This window comes from Phalangium opilio, unplaced genomic scaffold (assembly GCF_054372755.1).
Source record: "Phalangium opilio isolate 3A_F unplaced genomic scaffold, DU_Popi_V2 ptg000113l_1, whole genome shotgun sequence".
NCBI lineage: Eukaryota > Metazoa > Arthropoda > Arachnida > Opiliones > Phalangiidae > Phalangium > Phalangium opilio.
The window spans coordinates 2105126-2120646 of NW_028324209.1; the positions used below are offsets into that span (position 1 = coordinate 2105126).

Sequence of the window (15521 nt, forward strand, 5' to 3'; positions counted from 1 at the left end):
ACTTTGCAGGCTCGTAACTCTGTGTCTACTAGAGATACGGGGATGTCCTTTGAGTGTGTTATAGACCAATTTACCCCCCATCAAACCACTGTAAAAACTTGGGGATCGAGTAAACAGGGACCGAGTAATTGAGCAAAACGTAAAGAAACAAACCCCTCCATAGGAAATGCTTTAGACTATACTTTGCAGGCTCGTAACTCTGTTTCTACTAGAGATAGGGGATGTCCTTTGAGTATGTTATAGTCCATTTTGTCCCCCATCCTACTATACCAAAGGTTTGGGGTTGCGTCAAACAGGGGCCGAGAAATTAAGCGAAATATTCAAAAACATGCCATAGAAATAGCGTCACACCCAACTTTAGAGTCTCGTAACTCTGGTTCTACTAGACATAGGGGGATGTCCTTTGAGTATGTTATAGTCGAATTTGTCTCCCATCCAATCATACTAAGAACATTGGGCTACGACAAACAGGGGCCGAGATATTAAGCAAAATGTTCGTCAACGTATGGTATCGTCTCACTTATTGTTATTATGTTACTTATGATTTTAACACTGAACTTTGTAGGCTCATAACTCTCGTTCTACAAGAGATACTGGGATCTCCTTTGAGCATGTTATGGTCCAGTTTGTCCCCCATCCAACCATACTAAAAACTTAGGGCTACGACAAACGGGGGCCCAGTAATTAAGCGAGGCTCGTAAGTCTGGATCCACTAGAAGCGCTATAGCCCATTCGATAGGTAATTAAAAGCAGATTCCTCTGTTGGTAAAGGAGTTAGGGGCGAGCGAGTTTCAACGATGTGCACTTTTGGTTTTTCTATCTATACACTTTTGATAAAATTTCTTCAGGATAATGTAATTACTTTTCTATTTAGTATCAACTTTGCAAGCCAAATACTTGTTAATTCCTCTCAATCCCGTTTCAAAGGGCTAAGTAATTAATTGTCTGAAAGTAATTAATTAAGCTAACTTTGGAGAATTACGAATTAAGTTTTTAAAACGCTTATTTATTGTTGACGGGGGAAGTTTGTAAAAATGCACTGAAACTAAAAGACGCCTTCTTTAACATTTTATTCACAAATTTAAACAATTGCAACGGCTTAAAAATTTAAACAGTTTATTAAATTTAAAATATTTTACGTAACCATTAGGTGGCAATTTACATTAAAATTCATTACATTAAAAAATAGTAATAATGATTAAATTAACGCAAAACAATTAATGGAATGATAAAAAGTTATAATTAATTGAAACAATAATATTTAAATAAAGATTAAATTAACGCAAAACAATTAATGGAATGATAAAAAGTTATAATTAATTGAAACAATAATATTTAAATAAAGATTAAATTAACGCAAAACAATTAATGGAATGATAAAAAGTTTTTTTAATTTTAAAAACTTAATTTTAAAAACTTAATTTTAAAAATTTAATTTAAAAAACTTAAAATTTAATTTAAAAACTTAAAATTTAATTTAAAAAACTTAAAAATATTCCCCAAGCTTTAGGTAACAGGCTTCTGTGCAGTTTTGGCAACGGAGCTATTGACAAAAATGATAGCATTTTCAATTTTATGGCTGCCACTTAAAAAAAACAATGGCTTCCCCACCTTCCTTAATTCCAACTAAAGGAATGTAATGGTTTCGAGCCGAATTACTCCAAGCGATACAGATAGGCTTGTTTAAGACTCCGTCTTTGTCTCTGCAATTAGTAGGCTCGACAAAAGCGGGCAAGAATGAAGCTAAATAGTGTTTGCATTTCATGAACACTTGGTTACGCGGCGTTTTCTATGAAATTCTTACCAGAATAATCCCCCAAACTTTGCATACCCGCCACTGAATCTAACAAAATAATTGGTCTTCTCAAAATATTTGCTAGACCAAAGATATGTATGTTTCGGAGTCCTAACAACTCTCCATCGGTTGGAATAAATTCCGGATCACATTCATCTATGATGGCACTCCATTCCCTGTCTTCGACAAACTCTTTAAAAAGCTCCTAGAAATTATTAACTACTGTTAATAATTGATCAGTCTTATATATTACATCAATTATACTTTGTATTTTGGAAGTAGAGGTATAAAATGACGTCGGATGTTCTTTCCCTCCCTGACAAACGCCCTCTCCCTATGGTCATCTTATCTGACTGATATTAAAAAGTACGTTGCTTATTTACCTGTCAAAACAAGTAAACATTAAACAATCATCTCATCTGGGCCACCGAAGCCTTGGCTTAGTCATCCGCCGCTTTATATAGTATTAACTTATGAAACTTACCCACGGGGCCACACGACGTCTTTTAAACAAACTAAATTATAGCACGCTTAACTTTAAATGTTACTTCGTTAAATTATTAAACAAACTTCAGCAGCATCTGAAGCTGTATGGCTATTTATAGCCCTAGCTCGTCATTAATAAAACGGAGCAAAAAAAAAAATCTGACAGTCAGCCTGATCGGCCTAGCGGACGAAAAAATTATAAGATCGTGATTGGTTTAAAATTTCGAAGATAATTTGAAAAAAAGCGGGAACGTGGAACCACGGCCAACTTGGCCGTGGCTGGGAGTAAATGAAAAAGGTGTGCTAGTATCGGAAGGGGTTGTGAAAGAATAGACAGGTGATCTGGAATAGTTTAAGAAAAAGTGTGCCAGTTGTGCTATCGGAAGGGGTTGTGAAAGAAAGTATAGGTGTGCTGGGAGTAAATGAAAAAGGTGTGCTAGTATCGGAAGAGGTTGTGAAAGAAAAGACAGGTGTGATGGGATAGTACAAGAACGACTTGAAGCGTAAAATAAGCGAAAAACATTAATTTTTGGTTCCTTTACTTTGAAAAATGAGTTTGAACGATTTAAATTTGGCGTTTGAGAGTGGCTGATTACCCCATTGGTCTAAGCATAGCCCACTTGATCACGCTGGCTGCACGCGCTATAGAAGCCCGCTCAATCGACCCTAAAAATGAGAATAACATAGGTTCGGTCTAAAATTCAAACCCGTCTGGTTTTAACATGGGCGTCTATGGGAGGGGAGCAGTTTTTTCAACGTTTTTGACAATATTAGTGCATCTACTGGTTCAAATCTCTTGAATTTTTAATGAGACGTGTATTGAAAGGTTTGATATTATCCTGTAAAATTTAAAGTCTTCAGCTATAATAGTTTTTTTAATAAAAAATAAAAATCATCACATAGTAGAGAAATTGAAGGGGCAAAATTCTCTACTATGTGATGGTTTTTATTTTTTATAAAAAAAACTATTAAAGCTGAAGCCTTTAAATTTTACAGGATAATATCAAACCTTTCAATACACGTCTCATTAAAAATTCAAGAGATTTGAACCAGTAGATGCACTAATATTGTCAAAAACGTTGAAAAAACTGGTCCCCTCCCATAGAGGCCCATGTTAAAACCAGACGGGTTTGAAAGTTTAGACCGAACCTATGTGACGCGCCGTATTCGCGAGTTAACATGTAAAAAAAATCGTTTGGACGGGCTTCTAGAGCGCGTGCAGCCAGCGTGCGTGATCAAGTGGGCTATGGTCTAAGTGAAATGAGCGCGCTACCTGGCGTTAGATTCTCGAAGCTGAAAAGGTGTGTCTTTTCCTAAGCCTTGGCACGCCGCCTTGAGTCGATGGAGTCGACGGGGAAACGAGTCCCTCCCGTACCAGTTGTGAAAAGAAGGTGTGCCGGCGCGGCCGCGGATTTCCAGCTACCGCAGCCTACCGCAAAACTTACGCTAAGCTTCGGTCTTTCTGGGAATATGATGTTTTTTTTAGGATTTTAGTAAAATAAATTCGTTCCTTCATGTTTTTGTTGATTTAATTAAAATAAGTGTGTACCGGCTGTGTTGGTTGACTTACTTCAGTGCTTACTTTAATGCTTATGTTAATTCTTTGTATTTTCGGGAGTTAGCAATGTGATAAAAATTTACTTATAAGTTTTTAGTATGTGCGGGGGGGGGGCATATTGCATTGTGATAAAAAACGACTTCTGAAAGGCGATGCGAAATAGGTATTTTTAGGCGTTGTGAAAAGTGTGCTGTTGTGAAAAGTGTGCTGTTGTGAAAGGTGTGCCTTTTAGGGTCCATCGAGGGGGAAGCTACGAGTCTCTACTCCTTCTACAATACAGCTCCGTGGTAAAAATAAACTGAAGATTAAGTTCTATATAAACCTTACATTTTAATATTACGCTATTTACAATGTTTTTTTTTTTTTGGACAATATTACAAAAACAATCAATTTATAAAACAATGAAATAAAAATATGGAAAAATGGGGCGAAATAATTAATTCAACTTGATATGCTAATTTTTAAGGCCCAACATTAATTAATTAAAAAAAACTCTTTTTCACATTCTTCTCTGGCATATTTTAATTAATCTTTAACAGATACCACCTTTTCACACGCAGAATATTCTATCTTACACAATATTTTTTATACCCACCTTTCAAAGTGGAAATATTTTTAGGTATAACTTTTAAAATATTAAATATTTACACTCTTTGTTTCTTTACCAAAAAATAAAAAAGGATATAAACAAAAGACTACAGCCTTGAAATAATTAATTTTTATGTCAATTAAAAAATAAATAATAAAACTATGGTCCCTTAAAAGTTACGCTAAACTTTATGAAAAGTGGGGGGGGGGGAATTAGTTTTTTTTCAATTAATCTTCATTAAATATATTTAAATATTTTTGGACACTGTAAGATTATTATTTCATTATGATTGTCTAACAATAATAATTTTATTAAGATTGTTTAGGGTACTTCAATTAATCAAAATTAAAACGTTTTTCGATCGAAAACAGTTCAAAATAGATACCTTTTTCGTTTTATGTATTTAGTTTTAAAATATATTTTTTTTATATGGATAGGCTAATTAATCGGAGTTTTGCATTCTTTAATTACTTTTTTACTTTCCATCTGACTGTTTTAATTATAATTAAATTAAATTAAAGATTGCTGAGGTAGAGATTAAACTATAATCTAATCTACTATTAAATTAAATTAAATTATGCGAAAATTTTAATTTAATAACAAAAGCAGGGGTGTGCGAGTACTCGTACGGTTCGAGTATCGAGCCGAGTACTCGACTCGATACTCGATAACAACACATTGAGATACTCGAGACAGATTCGAGTAGCTTTTTAACTTCTTAAATACTCGAGTCCGAGGCTTACAACTATAGCAGACGATGAGTTCATGATCATTTATTTTGAAAATCACCTGTTCAATGTTTAATTGATCACTAACAATCTTTTTGAACTAGTTAGTTATTAGATAATTGAACATCTTCATTATTTTCAAGAAATTTACAAAATTGCTGCTCGACAAGTCAATATTTGAGACTCGATAATTACTCGAAAGAACCAAAATTTGACCTATCTAAATACTCGATACTCGAAAGTATTTCTGAGTGAGACTCGGCTCGATACTCGATAAGAAATTAATTTTGATACTTGGACTCGGCTCGAAACCGAAAAAACGGACGGGACTCGCACACCACTGAACAAAAGAACTAAGGGTATTAAAAGAAATAGATAAGTTCCGATACTAACGTTAACTACTATGGGTTCACTGGAGAATTTCTTCACGTATCAAATTGGCACGCCCTGTATAATTTAGTAATTAATTGGCACGCAAATATTAATATATTTATAAAAGGCAAAGGGGTAACTTTAACTTAACGTCTTGTAACTTATACCATGCGTTAATAATATGTTAGCTCCCTATAAGTTACTCAGGCAATTCATTTTTATACTCCAGCGTTTTCTCCCGCGCCGCCGGCTTCCCAATTATATGCGACGCTCTGCGGCCGCCACGTGTACGAAAATCTTATTTACTCTTCTTTCCGGTTATTCCCCGGAAGCGCGTGTAGTGGAAGCTAGCCAATGATATCGGAGCTATTTAAGCAGCCGAATATTTCGCCTCGGTTAAGAAAACAGTTAAGAGATCAGTGGATTGGATTTAGCTCTGTTGTATAATTTTCTGGTTTCAAGTCACAATAACAACTCTTATCTTTAGCATTCTTTATCAATATCTGCAAATTGCATTGAGTTCCTGCATTTTTGCCTCAGTACTGACACAAACGCCATGATTTAATGTTAAATTGTTAAAACATAAACATTCACGACTAAAACACTCCCTTGTTGAAAAAGCAGCCCACGACTCGAGGTCGAGGAGCCGTACGAGCGGGATTTTTTTTTCGACAAGAGGGAGCGCAACATTCGGATTTTTTCCCGCGCGGGCGAAATGAGAAGAAATCGCTGGATACATTACGCCTATGGAGCCTGAATAACTTATAGGGAGCTAACATATTATTCACTCATGCTTATATCAATACTAAAAGACTGAAAAAATAAAGCAGTGTAAAGTTAATGGGGGTTCATGCGTTCGCTAAGTATAAAGCCACGCTCGACTAGATAAAGCTGAAACTATCGCTAACGAATGAATGATACTAATTAAATAGGCCTAAAATTTTCCTCCAGAACAAAGGTGAATTTTTTTTGTCGAATATTAAATTTCTTTCTGAAAGGCACATCACATTTTGTACACATCCCATTTATTATGTACAACGCGAGTAACGCAACGCAAAAAAGGGGGGTGGGGGGAAATCGAATATGGGTTCAAAACAGTTTTTTCTTTGTCAAAGCCAAGGCACAATAGGAAGAAAAATGGTTTATGGTTTATGGTTATTTATCTTTATGGAAAAAAACCATCAGAGACGAGAAAAATGAAAGATTCTTCATTGATTGGCAATTACTTATATATATTACTTTGGTAAAATTCTCCCACGAGTTATCAAATATCAAGAAAAGTTCGTTCTTAAGAGCCAAATTTGTGCATACGACTGATTCTTAAAAGGGATCAGGATATCCTATTACGTATCATATTTACAATATCCTGCATTTTGTTTACGGCTTCCTCCGTTGTTGCTTTCTCTTCTAAAAGTTCAGTCTGACGTTTTAAATTCGCCTACAATGTTAAAAAGAAGACAACAAAAAAACAAAAGATGATCGAAAATTTGAAATTTTTCACGCTGTTTTAGTTTAAAAATGCCAATGGGTGTTCTTACAGCATTAACATCAAGCAGCCTTTGTCGTTTATCCCTCAACTTCTTTATTTCTTCGTCCAGTTCTTTCTTACGTTTTAATTGTTTCTGTTTCTCCTCCTCTTTGGCTGTAAAACAAATTTTTTCATTGTATAATAATAATAACAACGTCAGAAGGTTTTTGGGGGAGGATTTTACGTCGAGGGGTCGGACGTTCGGCATTTTAGAGTACGGGATTTTGAGATTTCAAGATTTTGACAAAGATTTTGAGATTTTGCCCCAGATTTTGAGATTATTTCTGACTCCGATTTTAGAAATCTGGAAATCTAGTCCAAGATTTTAAGATTTCAGGATTTTAAAGGAGATTTTCAGATTTTGAACACGATTTTCAGATTTCGAAGATTTCAGGATTTTGTTCAGGATTTTCAGATTTTGAAGGAGATTTCGGGCTTTGGAACAAGATTTTCAGATTTTGAAGGAGATTTTCAGATTTCGAGGAGATTTTCGGATTTCGAGGAGATTTTCTGATTTGGATATTTTAGGATGAGATTTCGGGATTTTACGTTAAGATTTTCGGGATTTTCAGATTTTAAAATAGGGATTTCGGGATTTTCAGATTTTAAGGTAGGGATTTTGGGATTTCTAGATTTTGACGTGAGATTTTAAAATTTTTAGATTTTGACGTGAGATTTTAAGATTTTTAGATTTTGACGTGAGATTTCGGGATTTCGAGATTTTCGCGAGAGATTTTAAACAGATTTCAAACGAAGTGTACGGGATTTTGACAAACGTCCGACCCCTCGTTTTACGTACCTTGCTTTTTACTTTTAACCGCTATCGAAGTTGGCGCATCTTTCTTCCAAGGTTGATGATGCGTAAAGGAAGATTTAACTGGAACCATCAAGGTCACTGAAGAAGAATTGGAGGAAGATGGGGCGGCGGGAGAAGATATAGTCGAAGCCGATATTGGTATCGTACATTTGGGGCACTTCCAATGAGCGTTTTTGTTTACAATTTTACCGTCAGTAAGTTGAGGGACTACTTTCGCGGCGCAACGAGTATGATAGGGTCTTTTGCAACCGAAACACGCTAACATATCACCGCTTCCGGCTCCCAATCTTAAATGGCAGATACCGCACAAAATAACGTCCGATAAAATACCCTGCAAGAAGTAAATTATCAAATGTACGAAGAAATTAAAAGTTAAAAAAAGTAATTACTAATTACCCCATTTTTATTGAAGACAGTCTTCAAGCATCCATTAAGGATATTATTCTTTGGAATTGGTTTAATTAAGGAGTCAACTTTGGTTAAAACACTCCCATTAGTCGAGGATGAGGAATTACCGACAACATTATGATTGTTTATGGCAGTTTTAAGAACCAACGAATGAGGTGGTGGAGGAGGCGCGGATTTTTTGGAGCAATTAAGTGGAACGCAATTATCTTCGTTTGACGTTGAAGTCGTTTGCGGTGGTGGTTCAGTTTTGACCCGAATATGGTGCACACCAACGGGTAAATTATCCAAAGAGTTACACTGCGTGACAGTGTTTGTAATGACTAAATTGGTTCCGTTGCGAGAGATGAAGATATTAGTTGGACCGTTTCCGTTTTCTATTCGAGAAGTATTTGAAGTCGTCGTCGTAGTAGTAGTAGTAGTAGTAGTAGTTAAGTTTGTAGTTGTAGGGGCGACTGTAATTTGAGGTGGTGTCGGTGTTGGTGTTGGACTTTGTATTGGCGAGACGTTTAATTTTTGTCGACCTGAAACATTAAACACATCTTAGGTTAGGGGCAAAGCAGTTCTTGGATTTGTGGAAATTGCGTTAAATTACCACGAGTTTTCTTGACTTTTAATAAGGGATTTGCAGCGGCGGCGCTAAGTAACGCTGCGGCATTCCTACGTTTCTCTTCAATAGCCGCGTTTGAAAATTGGGGATTGGCGGTAGTTCTTCGCTTTCTTTCGCCGCGTTTGCTTTGGAGTTCATTCATAACCTCGCGGTTGATCAACCCCAAAGCCGTCATGAAATCCATTTTCTATTGAGCGGTACGACAAATCGCTTAGGATATAACAAATGTCCATAGTAAAGAAGAGTCACCTAAAACTTACATTACTGTCTTCGCTGGATTTCTCGGATTTGACTTTAACCTGTTTAACATCTACAAATTTGGTCGAATCATGCAAAACCAAGGGATGAGGTATTTTTTTCTCTTTTTTCACAACGGGTGTAGGGGCGTTTTCGACTACGGCAGTCGTGACAGTACCGCAAGAATCAACCGTTGAAGTGACCGTCCTCGAATTAGGAGGGGGGTATTGCGGTACCCTAATAGGCGAGCCTAATTTCAAAACGTAACTAGCCGAAGAAGTAGTGTTTGTAGTTGAAGAATTACACGTTGTTTGAGGGCCATCCGAAGAAGTTGGACGGCTACTCGAAATGGGTGAAGGTACAACCAGAACGGAGGACGAAGAGATCGAGTTTGAACTGACTGGGGAAGAGTTTTCGATCGTTGCGATACCCGATTTAGAGTTTATTACCCGGCTAGTAGCGTTTATGATAGCCGTAGTTTGACCGGCACTCAAGGAAGGAAATAAAACCGTCGTTTTTAGTTTACTGACGAGAGAAGGAACTGCTTGGTGGATTATATTTTGAGCCGCTGTCGGTACAGGAGGGACTGTACTAGCTTTTATCGAAGGTTTTTCGACGCGAAAAGAGAGTCCGTGCGATTGGACCTGAAGATCAAATCCATCAGAGAAGTTGCGAGAAACTAAACTTCATTTCTACAGCTATAAAACTTACCCCCGTATTGACTGATAACTGCCGACTTTTGCTTTCAGCTGTGGTTGAGATGAGAAACCTCGCGTTTGCGGGAATAACGCTAACAGTGTTGGTTGATAAGTTACTTAAGGTTGTTGGCGTAATAGGTTTTGTAGTTTTAATTGGTTGTTGTTGAAGTTTATTTTGATTCGCTTCCCTCTCTTTCCTCAAATTCGCGACTATTTGAGTCTGAAAGTTTCGTTTTAATAAATTATCATTACTAATCACTAATTATCTTTAATAAAAACTAAATTTAAGGCACTAATTATCTTTAATAAAAACTAAATTTAAATAACTAATTATCTTTAATAAAAACTAAATTTAAAGAACTAATTATCTTTAATAAAAACTAAATTTAAAGAACTAATTATTTTTAATAAAAACTAAATTTAAAGAACTAATTATTTTTAATAAAAACTAAATTTAAAGAACTAATTATTTTTAATAAAAACTAAATTTAAAGCACTAATTATCTTTAATAAAAACTAAATTTAAAGCACTAATTATCTTTAATAAAAACTAAATTTAAGGCACTAATTATCTTTAATAAAAACTAAATTTAAAGAACTAATTATCTTTAATAAAAACTAAATTTAAAGAACTAATTATTTTTAATAAAAACTAAATTTAAAGAACTAATTATTTTTAATAAAAACTAAATTTAAAGAACTAATTATTTTTAATAAAAACTAAATTTAAAGCACTAATTATCTTTAATAAAAACTAAATTTAAAGCACTAATTATCTTTAATAAAAACTAAATTTAAGGCACTAATTATCTTTAATAAAAACTAAATTTAAAGAACTAATTATCTTTAATAAAAACTAAATTTAAAGAACTAATTATTTTTAATAAAAACTAAATTTAAAGAACTAATTATTTTTAATAAAAACTAAATTTAAAGCACTAATTATCTTTAATAAAAACTAAATTTAAAGCACTAATTATCTTTAATAAAAACTAAATTTAAAGCACTAATTATCTTTAATAAAAACTAAATTTAAGGCACTAATTATCTTTAATAAAAACTAAATTTAAAGCACTAATTATCTTTAATAAAAACTAAATTTAAAGCACTAATTATCTTTAATAAATACTAAATTTAAAGCACTAATTATCTTTAATAAATACTAAATTTAAAGCACTAATTATCTTTAATAAATACTAAATTTAAAGCACTAATTATCTTTAATAAAAACTAAATTTAAAGCACTAATTATCTTTAATAAAAACTAAATTTAAAGCACTAATTATCTTTAATAAATACTAAATTTAAAGCACTAATTATCTTTAATAAATACTAAATTTAAAGCACTAATTATCTTTAATAAATACTAAATTTAAAGCACTAATTATCTTTAATAAATACTAAATTTAAAGCACTAATTATCTTTAATAAAAACTAAATTTAAAGCACTAATTATCTTTAATAAAAACTAAATTTAAGGCACTAATTAACTTTAAAACCTAAAAAACTAACTGACAATTAAACTAATCACTGATAATAAACAAGATAAGTATCTTTCACAACAACCAGCCTACCTACAGGGTTCAGATAAATAACCAGATCACTCACTAAGCACCCAAGGGTAAAGCTGGTAAAACGCGCTCTGTAAAAGTGTTCCACCCGCCTCACACCAATGCTTTGAGGGAAAAAACCTCGTTTTACCCCTTAACGGTAAACAAGTTATAAAACCATCTCCGACTCTGGGAGTCTGACTCTTGACGAAAAACGAATTCAAGTCTTAGAAAACGTTTTTATTACATTTCCGCGCCCCAAAATAAACTAAACAAAGAAAATAATCAATAATGAAAGCTAGAAAAGAGAGAGAGAGAGAGAACTACACCCCTTAAAAAAAAAAAGATTAAATCTGGTAAATAAAGTATTGGGAAAACGCTACTAACATACAAATATTTAATTTACGTACTCCAATCCTATAATAATAAATACTCAGATCAAACATGGGCTGCCTGTCACGGATTAACGCAAAAGCAACGGTAAAATATATTATTTAAAGTATAACATGCAAAATAAGCCATGAAAAATAAGAATAACAGGGGATTGACACAGCGCCTACCCCCAGCTTCGCGATTTTTATCAGAAGCTTATAACCAGAAGTACGGTTACAATCTCGTAACAATTATACAATTGAAAAACCGCCCCGAAAAGGACGACGTGCATTGCGCAATGGTCTATAACTATAGTTAAACATTGCTCCATGGAATCAAGGAATATTTAAAATACTTCGAACGACAGGTTTCTAATTCCGGGAAGAAGTTAACCACAACACACCAGGTAAACATTTTTGCGATACAGAAGTAAACACCGCAGTATCGACTAAGTAAAGATTTGTAGAAACTTAAGAAATAGGAGGAGGCGGGAAAGAGAAAATAGGGAAGAAACTAAACAAACGCTTCTCACCTAAAAAATTCAAGACTCCATTATACAAAAACGATACAAAAATCGAAAGAGAAGAGAGAGGTAACCAAAAAACTCTTCCATCGCGTCTCCCAAAGCTTGAAGAGAAGCGAAGAACTCGCGCGGTTTTCCTTCTTTATCCGATTCACTTTTTTATACGGACGCGCGCGCGTGCAGATATTACCTCGCGACCGACGAAAAACGGGCGGGAAAAAATTTTGGAGGGAAAGAAGCTCCATAGCCACGCGCAAGGGGGATGGAAATGAACTAAAAAAAAAAGAGTCATATTTTCTCTCTCTCTCCTCTTCCAGTTCTCCAAGAGAAGAGAAGAGAGGAAATTGTAAAGGGATCATCCCTTTTGCTCCGTTATTCCCGCCTTTTTCCTCCTCCGCGCGCGCTCCCGTATAGAAGGAAAACGGAGAAAAAACGCGGGAAAAGAGAGCGAGATGGCAAAGCAAAACCGCGTGTTCCGACGATGCTAGCACGCGCTCCCAGTCTCTCTCTCTCTCTCTCTCTCTCTTCTCTGGAAGATTTTATTGATCCTTGGGTGGAAAAACGCGCACGAGTCTTTTGACAACGTCAGCTCTAGTGCGGGCAACAACGCGCGCGCATTAAATATATAGTTTCCGCGAAACTCCATCCACTTTCCCTACTCTTTCCGCCACTTGTGCCAAGGAAAAAGGGGACCGAAAAGTTGGGAGAAAAGTCTTCTCTCAATTTTCTGCCCCCTTTTATCCGAACTCTCTTCTCCTCTTGGTTCTCTACTAGAGTTTTCGAAGGTTGGGCTCTCCTGCAAAACTCTCTTTTAGGTGTTTTCCGAGAGCTAGGGTTCTCTACATTCTAGAACTTCCCGCTAACTCCGACTCCCCCCCCCCCTTCATTCCCGGAGAAATCACAAATTTCGTCGCAACCTAGTCGACCCGCAACCAAAATGACGACAGACGCCATTATTTTGCTTCATTTCATACAAGTTTTGACACACAAATATCTTTTGGGACATTATGGATTTTGTTTCTGAGCTACACCAATACTAAAAATGCAGACCTAACTTATTCAAGAAGCCTTGTCATTTCAATTTCATTTACTATAAATACGCCATGGAACAAGTTTATATAAGCAACAATGCTTATACATAGTGAATAGGTTTTTAAGAATTTATTACTTAAGATTTAAAATATGGTAATTTTCCTGACACTAACATTATAAATTTTGTTTCTAGTAAAAAAGTTTGCAAAATTAAAATTAAACTGAAGTTAAAGATTATACCGAATTTCAGATTAAAGATAATCCAGCCACCAAAAGCTAAGTTAATCAAATTTTAATCCTACCTGCTTTTCACTCAGAGTCACAATTTCTACTTGCAGTTCTCGAAGTTGCTTTTTGAGTGCCACATTCTGTAATCACAAATATTAACCATAAATTAATGATAAGCAAATCAACAAGCATCTGTACATAATTAATTTGTTGAAGGAAAAACAACTTACTTCCGTATCTGTTTTCATCTTTCCTACGATGATCTGTAAATAAAAATATCAATATTTTTAATCTCAATTACCAGATCAGAGTGTAACAATCAAAATTAAACATAAGCTTAATATTAAATGCGCAGACTTTGTAATTGAACCAAAGCACTGATAAACTTATCTAAATGTACCCAAACATGATAGCATAGATTTAGTCATTAGATGTTTACATAACCCCCAGTAACATGGTTATCTAAATACTAAGCAAACTTAGTATAATTAGTATAATTTTGTAATTGATGGATGTATTACCTCAAAATTTATATTTAAGGGACCCCTACACTCTAAATCATAATTTCGCCATTCTTTCATATGCCTAACTGGGTCAATCTAGACGGGTTAATTCGCGTATTTATTCATAGTAGCGCTTCGTGTCAATCGCTTTACATTGAAAGATCACCAATTATCAATTACATAATTCCCAAATGAACTCAAAACATGGTAAACGCAAAAGAAAACTGAATTAATAAAAAATAAATCTGGCAAAGGCTTAACATGGTGGGCTATAAACTTAAAAGGAGACGAAAGCCACTACTATGAAGTAATCAAAAACTCCGTCATGTCGGGTCGATACATCCCAGAGTTACTTTCTCTCTTATAAAAAAATCTCTCCCCGAAACTTCGGATAACGTTATACTTGGACCGCCCTATACCGTTATTTAACCTAGATTGTCGTAATTTTCAGCCAAAAACCGCGCCGATTCAACAGTAAAAACCCGCTAGAAACGATCATAAATTTAGGCCTAAAAATCAATGACAGTAACTCTCGGAGAAATCAACAAAGATCGGCCTCAAGAAAAATTGATAAAGTAGATCAAAATCCCAAGTTGGGCTTCCCCGTTCTACCTGATGTTTCTGTATGGCAACTTTCAGCTGTCCTTGAAGAGTCGATAGTTCCATGGTCTATTTCTCACAAGATTATCCGAGTTAGGCTTAACAAGGTACGCGACGTAATCTAAAATAGCCCGATATATCTCGCCAACCGATAATAATTAAACATCCCCTAATTAAATGGGCAACAGCGCGATTAGTTTATCGCCGACTTACACCCGGGCAGCGCGGGAGGGAAGTCGGGTCGGCCGGCCAAACGCGCACGCAAAAGCCCGAAAATCGCGAAACTGTACCAGAGCAACTCAACTCTAGTGGGGTTCGACCCCCTTCCACCAACGCGAGCTACTTTCTCTTCAGTGCAACCAAAACTTCCGCGGAGATTTTTCCAAAGAGTTGTTCAATAGTTTATTTCCTGGTAAACTAGTTAAAATCAACCAGATTCGAGATAATTACCGTTTTTCATTAAGCCTAATTAGCTTATAAAATTCTTTAACCAGTCGATTAACCATCGAATTAACTTACAGTCGAAGGACTACTTTTCTGTCGCGGGTTGGACACTGGCGGTTTTTTACAAAGACGTGAAGAGGTTTCTCGCGCACCTTTTACCCCCCAAAGCTCTCCCACTACCTCTCTACTCGGTCGCCTTTGTAAAGTTTTCGGCTTTTGTAAAATTATTAATAACGTTTCTAAATCAGAAATTTTAATATTATTTTTAGAATATCAGACTCTATTGGAACTTCATTGATATCACAATAATTTTTCATTAATCTAATCGATAATTTGGGCTAGAATAAAGCGCGAAACAAACACAGGACCTAGCAATCTTACAACAAAGTTTCGCCTTCAGTAACTTCCAAAGAAATATGTTGTAGAAAACATACTACATAGCCGAA

At 35.1% G+C, this 15521-nt stretch overlaps 2 protein-coding genes across 2 annotated transcripts; both read right to left on the minus strand.

The window, feature by feature from the left end:
• Positions 1-1046: 1046 nt before the first annotated feature.
• On the minus strand, positions 1047-2998 carry LOC149623264 (deubiquitinating protein VCPIP1-like). Its single transcript, XM_089853347.1, has 5 exons — positions 2280-2998; positions 2060-2148; positions 1805-2000; positions 1612-1743; positions 1047-1543 (listed from the first exon to the last, which is right to left on the minus strand). The coding sequence occupies exons 3-5, from the start codon at positions 1827-1829 to the stop codon at positions 1473-1475; spliced, it is 228 nt and encodes a 75-aa protein (XP_089709473.1). The 5' UTR covers positions 1830-2000; positions 2060-2148; positions 2280-2998; the 3' UTR covers positions 1047-1472.
• A 1151-nt stretch (positions 2999-4149) lies between these two features.
• LOC149623265 (uncharacterized) lies at positions 4150-15478 on the minus strand. The gene is made up of 10 exons (XM_089853340.1): positions 14644-15478; positions 13759-13791; positions 13603-13668; positions 9837-10043; positions 9149-9769; positions 8874-9075; positions 8270-8802; positions 7856-8204; positions 7067-7170; positions 4150-6966 (listed from the first exon to the last, which is right to left on the minus strand). Exons 1-10 carry the CDS (start codon positions 14695-14697, stop codon positions 6859-6861), a joined length of 2277 nt encoding a protein of 758 aa, XP_089709466.1. The 5' UTR covers positions 14698-15478; the 3' UTR covers positions 4150-6858.
• Between the last annotated feature and the right edge of the window lie 43 nt (positions 15479-15521).

Bases quoted from the DNA above. Each gene is read 5' to 3' on its own strand.
- LOC149623264 (XM_089853347.1), bottom strand. From the start codon at position 1,829: ATGCAAAGTTTGGGGGATTATTCTG. The intron at 1,744-1,804 runs GTAAGAATTTCA...AACACTATTTAG, and splicing joins AAGTTTGGGGGATTATTCTG to CTTCATTCTTGCCCGCTTTT. The intron at 1,544-1,611 runs GTGGGGAAGCCA...TTTTGTCAATAG, and splicing joins TTTAGTTGGAATTAAGGAAG to CTCCGTTGCCAAAACTGCAC.
- LOC149623265 (XM_089853340.1), bottom strand. From the start codon at position 14,697: ATGGAACTATCGACTCTTCAAGGACAGCTGAAAGTTGCCATACAGAAA. The intron at 13,669-13,758 runs GTAAGTTGTTTT...TTGTGATTACAG, and splicing joins AGATGAAAACAGATACGGAA to AATGTGGCACTCAAAAAGCA. The intron at 6,967-7,066 runs GTAAGAACACCC...TTAACATTGTAG, and splicing joins GGCTGCTTGATGTTAATGCT to GCGAATTTAAAACGTCAGAC.